The sequence below is a fragment of the Culex quinquefasciatus genome, chromosome 3 (assembly GCF_015732765.1).
Source record: "Culex quinquefasciatus strain JHB chromosome 3, VPISU_Cqui_1.0_pri_paternal, whole genome shotgun sequence".
Classification (NCBI taxonomy): Eukaryota; Metazoa; Arthropoda; class Insecta; order Diptera; family Culicidae; genus Culex; species Culex quinquefasciatus.
In genome coordinates, this window is record NC_051863.1 from 121776159 (window position 1) to 121795539 (window position 19381).

At 37.6% G+C, this 19381-nt stretch overlaps 2 protein-coding genes across 7 annotated transcripts in view; one reads left to right on the forward strand and one right to left on the reverse strand.

Annotated features, from left to right (window-relative positions):
• LOC6037152 overlaps positions 1-19381 on the reverse strand; it is a 65321-nt gene that overhangs the window by 7028 nt on the left and 38912 nt on the right. The window lies entirely within an intron of this gene.
• Positions 268-1626, forward strand: LOC119768644. 3 transcript variants are annotated; one of them, XM_038258964.1, is made up of 3 exons: positions 268-552; positions 1226-1290; positions 1359-1626. In XM_038258964.1, coding segments are annotated over exons 1-3 (282 nt in total). In that variant the 5' UTR covers positions 268-550; the 3' UTR covers positions 1574-1626. The 3 variants fall into 3 exon arrangements, with proteins under 3 accessions (XP_038114892.1, XP_038114893.1, XP_038114891.1); XM_038258965.1 differs by having other exon boundaries at positions 1284-1290; XM_038258963.1 differs by having other exon boundaries at positions 270-928.

Consider the following 19381-nt stretch of genomic DNA (forward strand, 5'->3'; position numbering starts at 1 on the left):
GTCAATTATTTCCGGATTTTAGATGTGACCAATTTTTGGTAAGGTGTGGGGAAGGGAACAACCAGGTGGGTGGATTTCCTTTGTTTTTAAAATTGGTCAAAAATAAGTGAATTGAAAATTTTTAAAATATTTTTATTTGAGAGATAGGAAAGTTGCAGGATATTGAAATTTATAAAAGTACTGTTCGATGGCAAAAAAAAAAACTACACGGATAGAAATCCTGTCCGAAAAACCATCAACAAATTGTTTTAAAAGCGATAACATCGATTGTTTTCGATTTCGTTTACAATGTTTTCAAAAATGAAAACAATTTCATCGATTTCGAAAACTTTTGTGTTCGAAAACGCAACTTTTTCCGTCACACTTTTTCGAAGCGTAACTACTGTCAAAACGCAGCCTAATTCTAAACGTCAAACAAGCTCTCGTGACAGTTTGTTTATACAATGTTTTTTTTTTAGTTTTCGGGTGAAGTAACCGGAGAGCCGGAGAAGTTTCTGGTGGCCAGATATTAACTGGTTCCGTTTCGACGGTGTTTGTGAAATGATGTGTGATGTGAATAAATAAAAGCAGCAACAATTGGTGCACAGTGTCTAGCTGCAAACACCGCCATCAAAGCCGTTCCGGCCAACCGGGTCGAGCTTAATAGTGCTTTCGGATGTGGAGAAATCACCTGTCCGGGAGAAGTGAAATGTCGATCCGCATGGCCAGCGTCGATTCTGACAACAGTGATCGAAAGGACCGGTACAGGTTCAGTTCTGGGAAAAATACGGAACCGTTGGCAATGGCCACACTCGAGAAGGCGGACAGCGGAATGATTGCATCGGCGGAACCTGCTCCACGGCCAGCGAGAAAGAAGATGTTGGCAAGCGGGAAGAAGTCATCAGCCGCCGCTGGTTGTGCGGATCGACCTTTGACTTCTCCTGGACAGGTGATTTCTCCACTTCCGAAAGGACTTTTAAGCTCGACCCGGCTGGCCGGAACGACTTTGTTGGAGGTGTTTGCAGCTGGACACCTCCTCCTCCTCCTCCTCCTCCTCCTCCTCCTCCTCCTCCTCCTCCTCCTCCTCCTCCTCCTCCTCCTCCTCCTCCTCCTCCTCCTCCTCCTCCTCCTCCTCCTCCTCCTCCTCCTCCTCCTCCTCCTCCTCCTCCTCCTCCTCCTCCTCCTCCTCCTCCTCCTCCTCCTCCTCCTCCTCCTCCTCCTCCTCCTCCTCCTCCTCCTCCTCCAGGGCCACCAGAGGAAGATGTTGTCCAGCGGGAGAAAGTCATCAAAGTTCATACCCTCAGAAGCTTGGTAAGATTTGAATGAACAATTTTCACCAAAACTCGTAATCGATCGATCTAATCGACCTTCCTCCACAGGCTGCGACGCCGTCCTCTTCCAGATCTGCAGCCACCTCGAATTGAACCACGACGACAAGAAAAGCGACCCGGGACAAGGCGCATCAACCGAACTTGAGCTCCGTCGGCATCCTGGAGCCGATCGCGGTCAAGCTTCGGTCGTGCAGAAGGCGCTGAATACCCACACACACACACTACATTACACTCTACCACCACAAAACAACAACATTCTTTAATTCTTCAATTCTAATTAAAAAAAAAACTAAAAATCTAAATTTCTAATTTTTTTAAATCCTTTAAAAATTTAAATTCTAAAATTCTAAAATTCTAAAATTTTAAAATTCTTAAATTCTAAAATTTTTAAATTCTAAAATTCAAACATTCTAAAATTCTAAAATTCTAAAATTCTAAGATTCTAAAATTCTAAAACTCTAAAATTCTAAAATTCTAAAATTCTAAAATTCTAAAATTCTAAAATTCTAAAATTCTAAAATTCTAAAATTCTAAAATTCTAAAATTCTCAAATTCCAAAATTCCCAAAGTCCGTTATTCTCAAATTCCCAAAATCTCAAATTCCCTAATTCCCTAATTCTTTAATTCCCAAATTCACAAATTCCCAAATTCCTAAATTCCCAAATTCTTAAGTTCTCAAAATCCCAAATTCCCAAATTTTCAAATTCTTAAATTCCCAAATTGCCAAACTCTCTAATTCTCAAATTCCTAAATTCACAAATTCCTCAATTCTCAAATTCTTAATTTCCCAAATTCCCAAATTCTTGAATTCCCAAATTCCCAAATTCCTAAATTCTCAAATTCCCATATTCCTTAAAATAAAATCAAAATTCAAAATTTCAAAATTCAAAATTTAAAATTCAAAATTCAGAAATTCAATAATTTAACAGTTCAAAACTTCAATTATTCAAAAATTTCAAAATTCCTTTATTTCTCAATTCCTAAATTCCTTAATTCCTATATTCCTAAATTCCTAAATTCCTAAATTCCTAAATTCCTAAATTCCTAAATTCCTAAATTCCTGAATTCCTTACTTCCTAAATTCCTGAATTCCTGAATTCCTAAATTCCTAAATTCCTTAATTCCTAAATTCCCAAATTCCTAAATTCCTAAATTGCTAAATTCCCAAATTCTTAAATTCCCAATTTCACAAATTCCCAAATTCCTAAATTCTCAAATTCCCAAATTCCTAAAAAAAAATCTTCAATTATTCAAAAAATTCAAAATTCCTTTATTTCTCAATTCCTTAATTCCTAAATTCCTAAATTCCTAAATTCCTAAATTCCTAAATTCCTAAATTCCTAAATTCCTAAATTCCTTAATTCCTAAGTTCCCAAATTCTTAAATTCCTAAATTCCTAAATTCCTAAATTCCTAAATTCCTAAATTCCTAAATTCCTAAATTCCCAAATTCCCAAATTCTTAAATTCCCAAATTCCTCAATTCTCTAATTCCTGAATTCCCAAATTCCCAAATTTCCAAATTCCCAAATTCATAAATTCCTGAATTCCTAAATTTATAAATTCCTAAATTCCTTAATTCCTAAATTCCTTAATTTTTAAATTCCTAAATTCCTAAATTCCCAAATTCCAAAATTCCTAAATTCCAAAATTCCGAAATTCCTAAATTCCAAAATTCCTAAATTCCTAAATTCCTAAATTTCTAAATTCCTAAATTTTTAAATTCCTAAATTCCTAAATTCCTAAATTCCTAAGTTCCTAAATTCCTAAATTCCTTAATTCCTGAGTTCCCAAATTCCTAAATTCCTAAATTCTTAAATTCCTAAATTCCCAAATTCCTAAATTCCTAAATTCCTACATTGCTAAATTCCTAAATTCCTAATTTCCTAAATTCCTAAATTTTTAAATTCCTAAATTCCTGAATTCCTAAATTCCCAAATTCTTAAATTCCCAAATTCTTAAATTCCCAAATTCTCAAATTCCCATATTCATAAATTCCTAAATTCCTAAATTCCCCAATTCTTTAATTCCCAAAATCCCAAATTCATAATTTCCTAAATTCCTAAATTCCTGAATTCCCAAATTCCCAAATTCTTAAATTCTCAAATTCCCAGATTCTCAGATTCTCAAAATCCCAAATCCCAAATTCCCAAATTCACAAATTCCCAAATTCCCAAGATCACAAATTCCCCAATTCCCAAATTTCCATATTCCCAAAATCACAAATTCCCCAATTCCCAAATTCCCAAACTCTCAAATTCTCAAATTCCTTAATTCCTAAATTCTCAAATTCCTTAATTCCCAAATTCCTCAATCCCCAAATTCTTAAATTCCCAAATTCCTTAATTCTCCGATTTCCAAATTCCTTAATTCTCAAATTCCCAAATTCCTATATTCCTAAATTCCCAATTTCTTAAATTCCCAAATTCCCAATTTCTTAAATTCCCAAATTCCAAAATTCTTAACACACACACACACACACACACACACACACACACACACACACACACACACACACACACACACACAAAGATTAGTTATTAAATTAATTATGTATTATTTGCCTCAATAAATAAAAAAAACGAATCAACTGTTTTACTGAACCAAAGAAATATCCAACGGTCAATTCAAAAACCAAAACCAACGGTCAATTCAAAAACCGATTAAACCGTTCGGGATGGCTGCGTGCGTTTTGTTTTGAACCAGGCGTCACCAACCGTAACCACTCAAAATCAACAACATTGTTCTCGATTTTGTTGCAAATGTTACCGGACGACTGATCGACAACATTCTGAAACGAATTTCAGAACGAATCGAGAACAATGTTGTCGATTTCCCGGACAGGATTTCTATCCGTGTACCAAATGAATTTTGACCAGCTTGTGCCATAGCTAAAAAGTTGGCATTTTTGCGCAATTTAATTGAAGGAATCGACGTAACACCTTAAATGTGGCCCTCTTAAACCTTGCGGTTTCGTCAACGAATCTACAGGCGTGTATCGTTCTTTTTGCGACAAGACTCCGCCTCCCGGGTCATCTAAGTGTGATGGTATGGCACGGGGAGAGGGCACCGAAAACCTATATTTACACTTAGATTTTTTTTTTGCGTCCGCCTCGGGATTCGAACCGGCGACCTCTGGATTGTGAGTCCAGTGCGCGGTCCGATTGACCCACACAGACAGACAAGATTGCGCAATTTAATTTGTTATTTGAAAACTTCAAATAAAAAATGAGATTTTTTTAGAGTAAAGTCCAGACTCGATTATCCGAAGGCCTGGATAATCGAATCACGAATTTTGTTTGTTTGTTGTTGTCTTATTTTTGATTGTTGAGCTTAAGTGTGACCCCTAAACAACGCTAAATTGATTTGCAATTTTAAAATCCAAGATGGTGGTCAAAATGGCGGTAATGTGAAATTGAAAATTCAATTCAATTCAATTCGGTTTTATTGGTGAATAATCAAGATACAATGAGTTATTTTGAAGTGCATAACAGAGTTTTGGAGTTCCTTACAGTTGTGTGTTGCATCATAATCCATTTAGGAACAGTTATTTCTTTAACTAAGGCACTAACAAGAGTAAGAAAAAATTATAACAAAAAACTTACAGAAATTGCAAAGGAAAGGGGATAGAGGAAGAGAAAGCTTATATCTAGATCACAGGTAATTTATCCTTTGTAGATGTGTTTGATCATCAGTTCCCCAAGGGCCAGGAATTGTTCTGCCTTGTTCCGGCAGCTCCGAAACCGCGTCATCATCTCCCCCGCGAGAGCAAAAAACTCTGGCAAGGTGAATAGATCTTCCCCGGTGACTTCTTGCTGGGCCGTACTGCCGCTACCGGCAGCGACCACGCTGGCGAACGAACGCCCCCAACCAGGAGGGAACGCTGAGTTTTCCGCTGGAACCGTACGCTGTCCAGCTGCAGGAACGGCTGCGCTCGTACTTCGCTGAGGAGGGTGGGACGCTTTCTTCTTCCTCTTTTCCTGCTCCTCGAGGTAGACCTTGCGTGCGACGCATCCGCGGTAATTGCCGGTATGATTGCCGTCACAGTTCGCGCACTTTACGCGCGGCTTGGTTTGTTCTGCCTTGTCCCCCAAGTCCGCCTTTCGTGGCAGTGCGCACGCCTCCGAGAGGTGTGACTCACCGCACTTCACGCAGCGGGGCCGGAGGTTGCAGTTCCGCGAGCCGTGGCCGAATTTCTGGCAACGGTGGCATTGCGCTACGTCCGTCGGGTTCTTGGTGTAAAACCGCCAGTTTACCCAAAACCGTCCAACGTCTTAGTCCGCCGCAGGTCTTGGAGCTTGACGGTGCCGCGGTCGAAGTACAACAGGTACAGTGTGTGCACACCCGTGACTGTTGTCTTTCGCGAGAGCACTTTGATCTCCCGCGGTTTTATTCCGGCGTCCGAAAGGTGACCCTTCAGGTCGGCGATCGGACGGTCTTGATAACCCTGCAAGACGACCTTAACAGGGGCTTCTCTGGGTCGTATGTGTAGAAGTTGAAGTTGCTACGCTTCAATTCTTCAAACACCAGGTCGAAATTCTTTTTGGTCAGTGTGATCACTTGCACTGCCGACTTACCGATTTTCAGACAATATCCGAGGCCTTCCAGCAACTCGTCAACATCGTCCGCTAACGTGTCCAAAACAAAAATTGAGGTGGTCTACGTTCCACTGGAGAGTTGTTCTTTTTTGACGTCGGCACTTTTTTCCGTGCACGACCATCATCGTCGTCGTCGTCGTCGGTAGTGCTGCTACCGTCAGAGTTGTTATTTTCTTCGTCGTCGCTCAGCATCTGGAACTTGTTCCTGATGGGGATGTTGGCGGATGTTGATGTGCCACTGGTCGTGGCACCGGAAGTACCAGAACGGGTTCGCACTGGTGATCTTGGGACATATCCGGGATGTAGTAACTTTTTGTCGATGCCTTCAGCGCTGACGCTACCCTGCGCGATGGCGGCCGACACGGCGTTGGTTTGTTTACCTTTTTGCACACGGCCGGTAGACGAACTTCGCGGGTTTTTCGAGGCCGCACTCGAACTGCCACGGCCACGGCCGGCCTTTGGCATGCTGGAGAAGCAAACTCGCGGGTAACCACAATCAATTACGGCGAAAAAAATCGAAAAAACGATGGAGCACTGAGCACTAGCTGCATGCTCTCGTGCGTACACGGAGGGAGCTGAAATTGAAAAAAATCCTGAAAAAATGCATTTTTTGTAATAGGCAACCAACAATTTAAATTTGACTTAAATGGGGTCGTAGAACTCGAATTTATGTTAAAAACAAGAAAATGAAAAATACGAAAAAAAATTGTTCGTGTTCGTGACCCGTATTTTTTTTTGTTTGGCCATTAGAGTGGCCTACGCCGTGTTAGGGTGGTCTGAAAAATGGCCATTTTCGTCGATTCTCGCAAAAACCACTTTTTTGAAAAATTATAACTTCTCGCCATTTTAACCGATTTCAATTATCTTATACGCAAATGAAAGGTGATAAGTTGGCCTTTCAAAGAAAAATAGTAAAAAGTTTCAAAAATGTAGCCTAACATATGAAAAGGTTGAATGAAACTTTGAAATGCCGTTTTAACGGTGTCTGGACCAAAGAGCCCATGTCTGGAAATATTTTTATCGGATTCCCCGGACATTATTACATAACATACTAAAAAATGGGAGGAGTTCATTAACAGGATTCTGAGATATGATTTTTTGAAAATAAAATCCGTGTTTTTCGACGCGCCGCGCGCAAAAACACGAAAATGACAAAATCGGCAAAAAATCAACTTTTTCCACTAAAACTGCGATAACTTAAAAATTTCAGCGATGACCTATACATGTCTGGGTACCAAAATTTTCGTAATTGAAAGACGCAAAATGATTTGTGAAATTTCAAAAATCTGTATCTCTTGAAGGATTTTTTTGACCGATTTGGTGTCTTCGGCAAAGTTGTAGGTATGGATATGGACTACACTAAAAAAATGATACACGGTAAAAAATGGGTGATTTTTTATTAAATTTTTTTGTCACTAAAACTTGATTTTTCTAAAAACACTATTTTTATTCTTTATTTTCTGACTTGTTTTCTGATCATTTTTACGACCAATATTTCGATGTTTTGAAAAAAAAAATGTATTGATTCAAAAAATCATAACTCGGTCAAAGATTTTTTGCCCATTCTGGAAAGTTGGCGTTTGATACTATACAGATGTTGCGTACGAAGTATTTTTCAACAAGTATTTATGGATTGATTAGTCATGAGGCAGCTAAATGGTTCCTTTTTTTAAAGCTGTTCGCAATTTTCAAACCCGGTGTAGCATTAGCATAAAAACTGAAAGTTGCTGATCTTCAAATCGAGGAAGCATCAATGTGTGTGAGTGAGTGAGTGATTGTGTTGTGTATGTATATTTTTCAGCTAATAATAATTTAATTATTGTATTTATTTGAAGAAAATAATTTAAATATGCTGATTAATCACATTACACTAAAAATAAATGTTAACTAAGTATGCTTTTTGAATCGGTCGTTTTAATTAAACATCTAAATCCTACATTCAAAATAAAACAAATGAGTAAATAATGAATGTTTACTCCTTACCGCTGTAAGAGTTTAAAATCAAAATATCAATTATGCGTTAAATCATTTACAACCTCGAATTTCGCTTAAACATATAATTATTTAAAGGAAAATATAAACTTCTCTCTACTCTTACAGTTGATATAATGAGTTTAACAACATACATGTTAAAACTGTGATTAATCAGCATTGCTTTTACCTGAGAAAATGGTTGGTTTAGTAATATGACACTCAATTTAATCGTGCACGGCTTCGTCGCGTTGTTTCTGCCGTGGTTTAAAATATAAAAAAATATAAATCATGCATTTTTAACACTATACAATCACAAGTATAAGTTTAATAATAAAAAAAATAACTCTACTTGATTCGCCCGCAATACCTTTCGGGGTATATCCTAGGGTTCTACCTCTCCTACTAACATTGAGTCCAAAACCTCCCTACAAACATCTATACCACTAAGGTGACGTAGGGGTCCCTGCGCACTTTAGATAGGTGTTTACTAACATTCCTTCATTTCCCTGAGGATAGCTTGGACCCGGCGTGGACCCCCTTATGCCCTGGGCTGTATTACACACTCATCAAAAGATGAAGACATGGTATCTCCCGTGTTGGATTATTGTTCCGGATGAGGGTCTAACACAACCAGACCAAACAGTGGGATAAGCGTTGTGGAGCCTTCCGGTGGTGGGGCGTCCTCCAAATGCTAATGCTAATGCTAATGCTAATTCTGGAAAGTTGGCGTTTGATGTCCTCTAAAACATATCCGAGAATGAAAAAAAAAAATATCGTTTTTTGCAAATCAACTTTTAGTGACAAAATGTTAATAAAAAATCACCAAAATTAGTTTTACCGTATATCATTTTTTCAGTTTAGTCCATATCCATACCTACAACTTTGCCGAAGACACCAAATCGATCATAAAATACAGATTTTTTAATTTTCACATATCATTTTTGTATGGACAGCTGCCAAATTTGTATGGAAAATTATATGGGCAAACTAATGATGCAAAATGGCTTTTTTGTTTTTTTTTTTATCACATTGAAATTATTTTTTTTTTTAAATAAATTTTGTATCAAAACACCGTGATAGGATTATGGATTTTTTTTAATTTGGGGATTTTAAATTTTTTATTGCAAATTTACCTGACGGTTTATCTTTTCAAAACTATCTCCATTCATTGATTTCAATTCCACAAAACAGTTGGTGTCCACCGAGATCACCTCACCACGTGCCGCGGCTTGTTTATTTAGATATTTACGTTCAAGCTGTGCCAAGTACAACTGGGCGGCACCACTGTACACTCTTCGAAGCGAGTCAACAAACACCCGTTAATGAATGAAACGCGGGCGCTTGATTCTAAATTTAATCAAGCCAGACTTTTGATTCCAACAGGCGCAGCAGCACCCGGTGCAGGAAGCTGTACACACAAGTGTGTTATCTCCAGCAGAGTATCGTCCGAAACACCTGTCCTGGCGTGAGTTGGCCCCAGGCCAGTTTTATCTGGCCGAGCAGCTGCTGATCGTCTCGTTTCAAAGAGGTTGTTGACGGTTAATGCGTTTGAGTCTTTTGAAAGTGATCAGTCGGGATGAGTTGAAGAACCTCTTTCCCTCTTGAACTGAGGAGGCACCCTTCAACGGAGGTGAATTTGACGTATTTTTGCGCTTAATTAGATGGGAGGAGATGCACCGCAAGTATTTTCGTACATACACGCAAAAAACTTGGTACACATCCGCCGGATTGGTAATTATGTCGAACTGTAATTGCATTTTTGTTTTTGACATTCTTGGAACCCCTCCGGGTTAAGCGGACAATTACAGCCGGTGAGACCTGCATGTGTAGGTTTTGATCAGGAACCGGTTGCGAGACTCTTTTCAGACTCTGAAGAAGTTGAAGGTAACGAAATCGCTTCAACCATCGATCACGGTTCTGCTCGAAATGAGGGAAGTATCTGGCATAAGTTTGTCAGAAGATCTGACATCGAATCTCAGAAGATAATAAATAATAAGACCAAAACTCGATTATGATCCTGAGATATTCAGCAAAAACCATAGAACCCCTTTGCAATGTTGACACTCTTCATATGAAATGTATAGAGCTGATCACGTACAGGGAGCGATCTGTTCGAGTCACGACTTCTTCGACTCCACTGGTTCAGAAGCTAGTTTGAAGCAGCAAAACTCGGTAACGTTGAACGCTGCGAGTGGGAGAGGCCATCGGTATACCAGCAGAAATCCGATATACTTCCAATTTTAGAACCAACTTCAAAAAAGGGGAAACGAACTCGACAGCGGGCACCCGATCGGCTCTGATTATGACAAATGAAGTGTTGTTTCGAAAAATGGTTTTAATTAACTCCGCTCGCCAGAAAATTTATCTCCACGTATTAATGGCAGTGATTTCCGCAGCAGAAGCAAAAAAAAAGAAGACCCCATTAGCCTTTGGTGACAACGCTCAAAACGCGACGTCCTCGTTAGTGGTTTCGTTGTTCGACTCGAAACTATTTTAATGACTCTATTAACCGCGGTGTATAGACCGTTTCGGGCCACATTTGCCACGATTCAGCCATGTATCGCACTCATATCCCATAAATCTCCCAGCTCTGCGGTGTTGCATTCAGCTATTCAGTGTGGAGATAGCTCTCTTTTCACCGAATGTTGATGCTGGCTGCTGCCAAAGTTCCTCGATTTTTAATGATCGCGAAATACAACCCAAACTCCTCGAACAATTCGGAGGAAAGGAGAGAGGTGAGGGTTAACTTTTGGACCCCGCGCGCCACTTTGGGTGGTGTGTGGTAATTAGTTTTGATGGGTTAACAACTTCCCATTTGGCGCGCCCGCAGAGCGGAGAGCAAACTGGGGTCAGACGTGGTTCGACTACTTCCGCACAGACAAGTGGATCACGTCGGTCGTGATTTGCGAATTTAAGCGGGAGATATCGTTCCAAATAAGTCGGGGGAAATTGGTTCGATTTTGTTTTTATTCAGGCCAAATCATTCGATTTATAAATTTTTAAAGTCGTTTTGAGAATATTTCTTTTGTTTTCCTAATAGTTGAGCTAATATGATTACGTGACGTAAACGTCAAATTTAAAAAGTTTAATTTTTGAGGTTCTCTAAGAGATGCATTTTACGAGGGAAATATCTAAAGACTGTGCTGTGCTGTTGCTCGTCATACGTCTCTTTATTTAATTATAAAATCTTAAACCAATGAGCAACATTTTTGGAGCTCGAGAGAATTTTAAATGTTTTAGTTTTTACTCTTTAGTGCCCAAATTTGCTATTTTTCTGTTCTGCAGGAGGCATTTTGAGCAACTTTAGTTCTACGAAAACTTATTTACTCTTGTTTAGTTTTAATTAGAAATTTTAGGCCTATTCTACCAGCGCTATGATTTAACTTTTGAATATTTGGATTTTTTTTATTATTTTCTAGTCACTTATTTTATTTTTTGAGTTTTAAAATCAATGGGCTTTGCAGATAAAAACTTCAAAGCAAAAAAAAAAATCGAATTATATTTTTATTGGAACAGATTTATATGATCTGAAAACTTGTCTTTGTTTTTTTTGGGGATAAATTTGCGCAATTCACTTATGTTAGTTACGAAATTATTTCTTAAAATTTCGAGGCCTATTGTGCTCAAATAAAAATATTGTAGAAAATGGATGGATTAGTAAAACATTTGCTTATCAATACAAGACTTTCCAACATAAAATCGTGTTATCACAAGAATTGTTCAATTTACCCTGAGGTTTTAATTAAATTTAAAAGCGACAGTAATTCGTGATTTATTCTTCAAATCAGTTCAAATGGAAAAAAATCGGATATTTCAATTTTATTATCATTTTAAGATGATTTTGCTTTTGAGAAGTGGCAACATTTCGTCAATCTAACCTAATTTTATTGTTTATGACTAAATATCAATTCCCAAAACAAGTGTTATAAAATTATCGAAAAATTTTATTTGTTTTAGGGGGATTAGGCCGTAGGAAATATTTTTCAAAGCTTATGTCGGCAACTTAAGACAGGATTATCGCAACCAACATCAGGCCTCAGAACCGGCAATTAACACTCCCGGCTAGATTGTAAAGTCGATTTGATTTGCCGTCGAATTTTCCATTAATTAATGTGTTTTATTCTCAATCTAAAACATAAAAGAGCTTTTTAATGTTAAAATTTATTATTTTACAAACCTTATTTATTGAAGTTTCAAAAAAGTCCGCTTGAAATAAGCACACGTGCAGTTATGTGCTTGTCAAGTGACGTGCTTACCAGAAAAGTAAGCACGAGAAAAGAAAAAAGTGACGTGCATCACCATCAGTGTCTTGCGAACCTTCGTGGTGAACGGACACTAGAGCTGCGGTATTTTTTACTACCTAAGCTCAGAGTTATTTCAAAACAAAATTCACAGTCTTTTTAAAGACTACCTGAGTTATTTTCCAAAATTCTAAACAGTCTTTTCAAGACTAACCCCGCCTGAAATTTTGTTGTATTTTACAAACGAAGCCATCTTTTAAGAGAACTTTGCTTGCAAAATGCGTCAAAACAAAGGTAAACGCAAATCTTCTGAAGATTTGGTCGTTACGTCGGTGAAGCGTTTGAACGCTAAACCGGCTAACGGAAACAGAAAAGAAAACAGCCTCTTCTGAGGTCTGATTCTGATTCTGAATGTGAGGTCAATCCTCCAATTCCATTGACAAACAGTTTCGGTGTTTTATCCGAAACTGAAGACAAGGAACCTTCTCCTCGTACTGAGCCTTCTGCCGTCGAGAAACGAGTAAAGGCTCCGCCAATTGTAGTGACTTCCGTCTCCGATTTGGCCAGCTTTCGAACGCAACTGAAGAATTGCAAGGAAACTTGCAATTTGAAAGTTTCGTTCCAGCTTGGTCGAAGAGGAGAATGTCGCTTGTTGACGGAATCTTTACAAGATCACCAAACTTTTGTTGGTTATTTGAAAACCACAAACACAATTTCTACACGTATGAGACCAAGAATGCTCGCCCATTCAAGGCGGTCCTGAAAGGTCTCTCCAACGACTTGTCGGTGGATGAGATCAAAAACGAACTTAAGGTGTTGCTTGGCTTTGCCCCATCCCAAGTAATACCGATGAAGAAAAAATCAAACGGGAATATTTCTCGCTTTGGTTTGACTTCACAATTTTATCTGATTCATTTCAACAGAAATGAAATCAACAATTTGAAACTTTTGGACAAAGTTCAGTTTTTGTTCCATGTACGGGTAAAGTGGGAGCATTTTAAGAAACATGGCGGTAATGGCCAGAATCTGACCCAGTGCCGGCGTTGCCAGGCATTCGGTCACGGTACTGATCATTGCGCCATGGTTCCAAAATGCATGGTTTGCGGGGATTCTTCTCACGACAAGGACAATTGTCCCGTGAAAGAAGTCACCCAATTTAAATGTGCAAATTGTGGTGGAAATCACAAATCAAATTTTGGGATTGCCCCATCAGAAAAAGGTTTTGGATTCTCGTGCTAAGCATCAGCCGAAATCCAAACCGAAATTTTCTCAAAGTCAGGTTGTACCTGCATCTTTAAATCAAACGTTCGTGCTGTCTCACTCGAACAATTCTAGAAATACCCCTACCGTGGAAAAGTTAGGTAACAACAATGGCATTTCTTATGCTAACGTCGTTTCGGGTTCATCCACGAATTTTAAATCCTCTACCAATCTTTCTGAAATTGGGCAGGTACCTCAAATCTCATTTGAAAATTTTTCTGCTGGCAACGCTTTGGGATCTTCTGATCTCGGCGATGTTACGTTTGAAAAATGACTTTTTGCAAAACTCACTGTTTGGTTTGATTCAAACAATGAGTAATGCTACATCCATGATGGAAGCAATCCAGATTGGATTAAAATTTGCGAATGATGTTGTTCTTACCCTGAAGTTTAATCATGGATCTAAGTAATTCCATCAATATTATGAATTTTAATGCTCGCTCTTTAAAAGCGAAAGAAAATGAATTTTTCAACTTTTACGAGTTCATAACGTGCATGTTGCTGTTATAACCGAAACATTTTTAAAAACTGGCACTTATTTGAAAAGTGATCCAGATTATAAAGTTATAACTAATAACCGAATGAATCGAAATGGCGGTGGAGTTGCAATAGTTATCCACCGTAGTATGACTTATAGCACGTTACGTGACTTTAAGTTAAAAGTTATTGAAAGTTTGGGCATTGAACTTGAAACTTCTTTTGGGAAAATTATGATTGCAGCTGCATATTTGCCATTCCAATGCACTGGGGAAAATAAAAATTATTTCAAAGGGGATTTGAATAAACTTACTCGGCATAGATCTCGATTTTTGATCATCGGTGATTTTAATGCCAAACACCAATCTTGGAATAATTCAAAAGTAAATTCCAATGGTAAAATTCTGTTCAGAGATTGCACTTCTGGTCTTTATTCGGTTTTATACCCGAATGGGCCAACTTGCTTTTCTTCTGTTAGAAATCCATCAACAATTGATTTGGTTTTGACAAATCAAAGTCAGTATTGTGGTCCTTTAGTGACTCATGCTGATTTTGATTCTGATCACCTTCCAGTAACTTTTTCACTTTCTCATGAAGCAGTTACCAGACCCAATAGTTCTGTGTTTAATTACCACAAAGCTAATTGGGACAGGTATCAGCATCATATTGAGAATAATTTAAATCATGATTTTGTTTTAGAAACCAAAGCTGATATTGATTCAGCCTTGGAATCTTTAACTAATGCAATTTTGGATGCTAGGAATATTGCTATTCCTAAAGTCCAAGTCAAATTTGATTCTCCCATTATTGATGACGATCTTCAGCTTCTGATTCGTCTGAAAATGTTCGCCGAAGACAGTATCAACGTTCTCGTGATCCTGCACTGAAGCGAATTCAAAAGATTTGCAAAAGGTTATTGACCACAGATTCACTCTCCTGCGAAATGAAAAGTTCGCAAGAGATGTCGAACAAATTAAACCTTATTCCAAACCTTTTGGAAACTTTCAAAGGTTCTTAAGAAACCTCAAAACCAATCCCTTCTTTAAAAGATGGTGATAATATTCTATTAACTAATGGGGAAAAAGCTCAAAAACTTGCTCAGCAGTTTGAGAGTGCTCATAATTTCAACTTGAATGTTTTGAGTCCTATTGAAAATCAAATTTCAATAGAATTTCAGAATATTGTTGAACAAGAATTTTCATCAGATGAAGTTTTTAATACGGATCTGAATGAAATAAAATCTATTATCAAAAATTTAAAAATATGAAAGCCCCTGGTGAGGATGGCATTTTTACATTTTAATTAAAAATTACCAGAAGCAACTTTAAGTTGCTTGGTCAAAATTTTCAACAAATGTTTTGATTTGGCATATTTTCCCAGTAGTTGGAAAAATGCCAAAGTAATTCCGATTTTGAAACCGGATAAAAATCCTGCTGAAGCCTCAAGCTATCGGCCCATTAGTTTGCTTTCATCTATTAGTAAATTATTCGAAAGAATAATTCTTAATAGAATGATGACGCACATTAATGAAAATTCAATTTTCGCTGATGAGCAGTTTGGATTTCGCCTTGGGCATTCAACTACTCATCAGTTGTTGAGAGTTTCAAATTTAATTCGAAGCAACAAATCTGAGGGCTATTCTACTGGCGCTGCTCTTCTAGACATAGAAAAAGCATTTGACAGTGTTTGGCATAAAGGTTTGATTGCGAAATTGAAAAGGTTTAATTTTCCGATTTATATCGTGAAAATTATTCAAAATTATTTGACGGATCGTACTCTGCAGGTATGTTATCAGAATAGCAAATCTGATCAACTACCTGTACGTGCTGGCGTCCCTCAAGGAAGCATTTTGGGTCCAATTTTATACAATATTTTTACTTCTGACTTGCCTGATTTGCCCCCAGGATGTCAGAAATCACTTTTTGCTGATGACACAAGCATCTCCGCCAAAGGCAGAAGCCTTCGTGTCATCACAAGAAGATTACAAAAAAGCTTGGATATTTTCAATTCTTATTTGAAAGAATGGAAAATTACTCCAAATGCTGCAAAACTCAACTTATTATTTTCCCTCACAAACCAAGGGCTGATTTTCTTAAACCAAAAGTCATCACATTATAAAGATGAATGAGGTAAATTTAAAGTGGGAGGATCAAGTGAAATATCTTGGACTTGGTTTTGACAAAAACCTTACTTACAAGGATCACATTGAAAGTATCCAGGTTAAATGTAACAAATATATTAAATGTTTGTATCCACTTATAAACAGGAATTCTAGACTTTGTCTCAAGAATAAACTGTTAATTTATAAACAAATTTTCAGACCTGCCATGCTTTATGCTGTGCCGATCTGGACAAGCTGTTGCTTAACCAGGAAGAAAAAACTTCAGAGGATTCAGAACAAAATTCTGAAAATGATTCTGAAACTTCCTCCCTGGTTCAGCACCAGTGAACTTCATCAATTAGCCGAAGTTGACACTTTGGATGTTATGTCCAATAAGATAATTGATGCATTTCGACAAAAATCATTGCAGTCTTCAGCTGCATTGATCCGCTCTTTATATAGTTTATAAGTTAGTTTTAAGGTATCCCTTTTCCCTTTTGTACATGTAGGACCTCCTACATTTGAAATCACTGAATAGCGAAAGCTACAATATTTCATGAATAAATGAAAGTTGCTAGTATTTAAAATTGAGGTGAAAAGTCATCGTTTGTGATTGGACACTCAATAATATTTTAACTGAATGAATGTACATGGAAAAGAAATTTGAATAAATATAAATTAAAAAAAAAAAAAAGAAAAAAAAAAAAAAAAAAAAAAAAAAAAAAAAAAAGACGTGCATCACCATAGGCTCTCAAAAACATGCGTACTTGGTGACGACTTGATACCCGTCTCCTATGATTCAAGCACGACACCGTGCATATCAATCAACCCTGCCCCTGACCATAGACTAAATATATATAGATACGCCACTCCGCTGTTGGGGCTGGCGACACTACCGCCACGCCAAAATTACACCTGGTGGCAATTCACAGGTACTAATCTACCCTTTGGGAACGTTTGAAAAAAATCCTCCTCAGTTTCAGTTCAATGCTCAGTGGGTATATCCAAGCAACTTTCGACCAGCAACTGCTGTTTCCAAGAAATGTCAAAACAAAGGCTTTTTCATTTTTCGTTTCCTTTGCTGTTAGTTTAGCATCCTTCGCAAATGTTTTATAAATTTGCTGGTTGTACCGTTTCTACCATGCAGATTCTAGCGGCGTGAATGTTCCAGTCAATAGATCGAAAGTGTTGTGCTCGTCAAGAAAGCAGGTGAGGAAAAAAAATAACAAAAAAATCCTCCATCAAAAAGATTGTTTCGATTTTCACAGCTTCGTGAGATTCTGAAGAACTATGATGGTGAAAGCGAACTCGGAAACGATGAAGCGGAAGTCTGTCTAGCCATCCATGGTGGATGGCAATCAACGTTCTGTCACACATCGGGACAAATCTAAGACCTCGACTTCTGAACAAGCAAGGGCACAAATGCTGCCCCGCCAAAGAAGCTTCTCCTGCCAAAGAAGCCCTGTGATTACCCAAATCATCTGGCACCGGTACAAAAAAACAGATTCCGGTGTTCAACTACAGGTTCGACGGCGAACCTGACCGGAAATGTTCGTCTTTTGCATCTGATCTCGTAAAATAATGCATCTTGAAACTAAGTTTTGAATTGGTTCGAAACGATAGTAAATCGGCCTCATGTTCCAATACTGCTAGTAGTTGTGTGTAACACAATTGGTTTAAATGTATACTACGCAATGTAAAATTCTTGGGAATAAAATAAAAATCTAGTTTTTTTATTATTCTTGTTTTTTTTACATTACATAACTGAACTTTGTGCGACTTCTCTTTTATTTGGGCCTGAGGTACTCTGCCAGGAACGGGGCTGGTTTCATTCAAGTTGTTGGGGACACGACACATGGGGTGGGAACTGCTGTGGCGGCCTTGTCAATCGCCATTTTCGCTATCAACTCCTGGTCCTTTATATCGAACATCAACTTTTCAACGACGCGAATCCCATGAATTGGCGCAACCAGTTTGCTGCTGCAGACTTCACTGAAAAGAGAACACGATTTTATAAATTGTACAGATCAAATAGGAGAACCTTGTTGCTGTTCTTACCATTAACGGACCATCGGTTCCCGGCAGAGTCCCTGTTTACGCCTCTCGAAAATCGTTTGTTGCAACTTACTCACCACCACAAACAGCGACCACCTCAGTTGGTATCATGGAAACCCTTTAAAACAAAGCAAGTTAGTGGCATTTTTTGATGTCAGGAAACATTAGGTCGAAAAGTGCAGAGTGCTACGATTTTGTTTAGCAATTTAGTACCTGTAACTTGACTGTGGTGGCGCTCGGAGCGCTAAAGGGGTGTTGCCAACTGGATGTATGGCAAAATCCCGAAGTGAGACATCTAGGTAATTAATAATCTATGCCCTGACTCAAAGCGGTTTCAAAAACACCCAAAAAGCAAAAACTGAAAATTTGGTTTATTGGACCTTTTTTAAAAAAAACCTCCAGACTTTTTTAATTTTTCATGAAATACCAATGTAAAGTCCCACGAAAAGTTTTTTTTTGCGAAAAAAAAAATCCGTCAATACCTCGATATTTTCAAAACTAATTATTGGAAAGTAACTGTACGCCTGTAAAATGCATTTTAAAACACTTTGTTCATCCAAATGTTGATACCTTGGCTTGTAATTTCTAATTTCTAATTTTATTTTTTTTGCCCCCCCCCCCCCTCCCTCGACTTTGTTCAGAGCCGAGGGACATAAACTTCAAAAAATATTTACAACGGCCTTATTATTTAAAAATATTTTGCGTTTGAATTTAGGATGGTGTAAAATCTGGTACCGTCAAAAGGGGTTACATTGGGTCTAGAAGGTAACATTGGGTTATACAAAAATGGTGAAATTAGTATGACCCAATGCCACCGCTGATGACGGTACCAATGATATATATTTTTTTATATTGTGAGTTTTAGAAAATTTCGAATACAGGATTTTACAAAATTTGAAAAATCATCTTCAGACGCAAGTCGAAAAATATTTCACTTTTATTAAACAAATTATTTAAGTTTCTCAGATTCTTGAAAAATAATAATCATAATTGATAATCATTTTTAAGTATTTTGGGTCTCGTTTTAAATTATTTTGAATATTGATATACTGTTGTGACTTTGATAGGATTAATTAAGTTTTGGATATTTTTCAACTGGTAAGGTTTGTCTCAAGAGTATTATTGTTTAAACATGTACTGTGCATAGACACACAAGGTTCAGCAGCATTTAAAAAAAAAATGCATTAAAAGTCCTTATTTTGAAATTGATAAAAAGTCATTATTTTGACTAAAATTCATTAAAACTAGTTTTGTTACTAAAATTATCGATTTTTATTGCATTTTAAATTTAAATCGAAGCACAAATATGAAATTTCCACATTTAATATGAAATATGTTCTACTGAAAATGCCTATAAATTTGAAGAC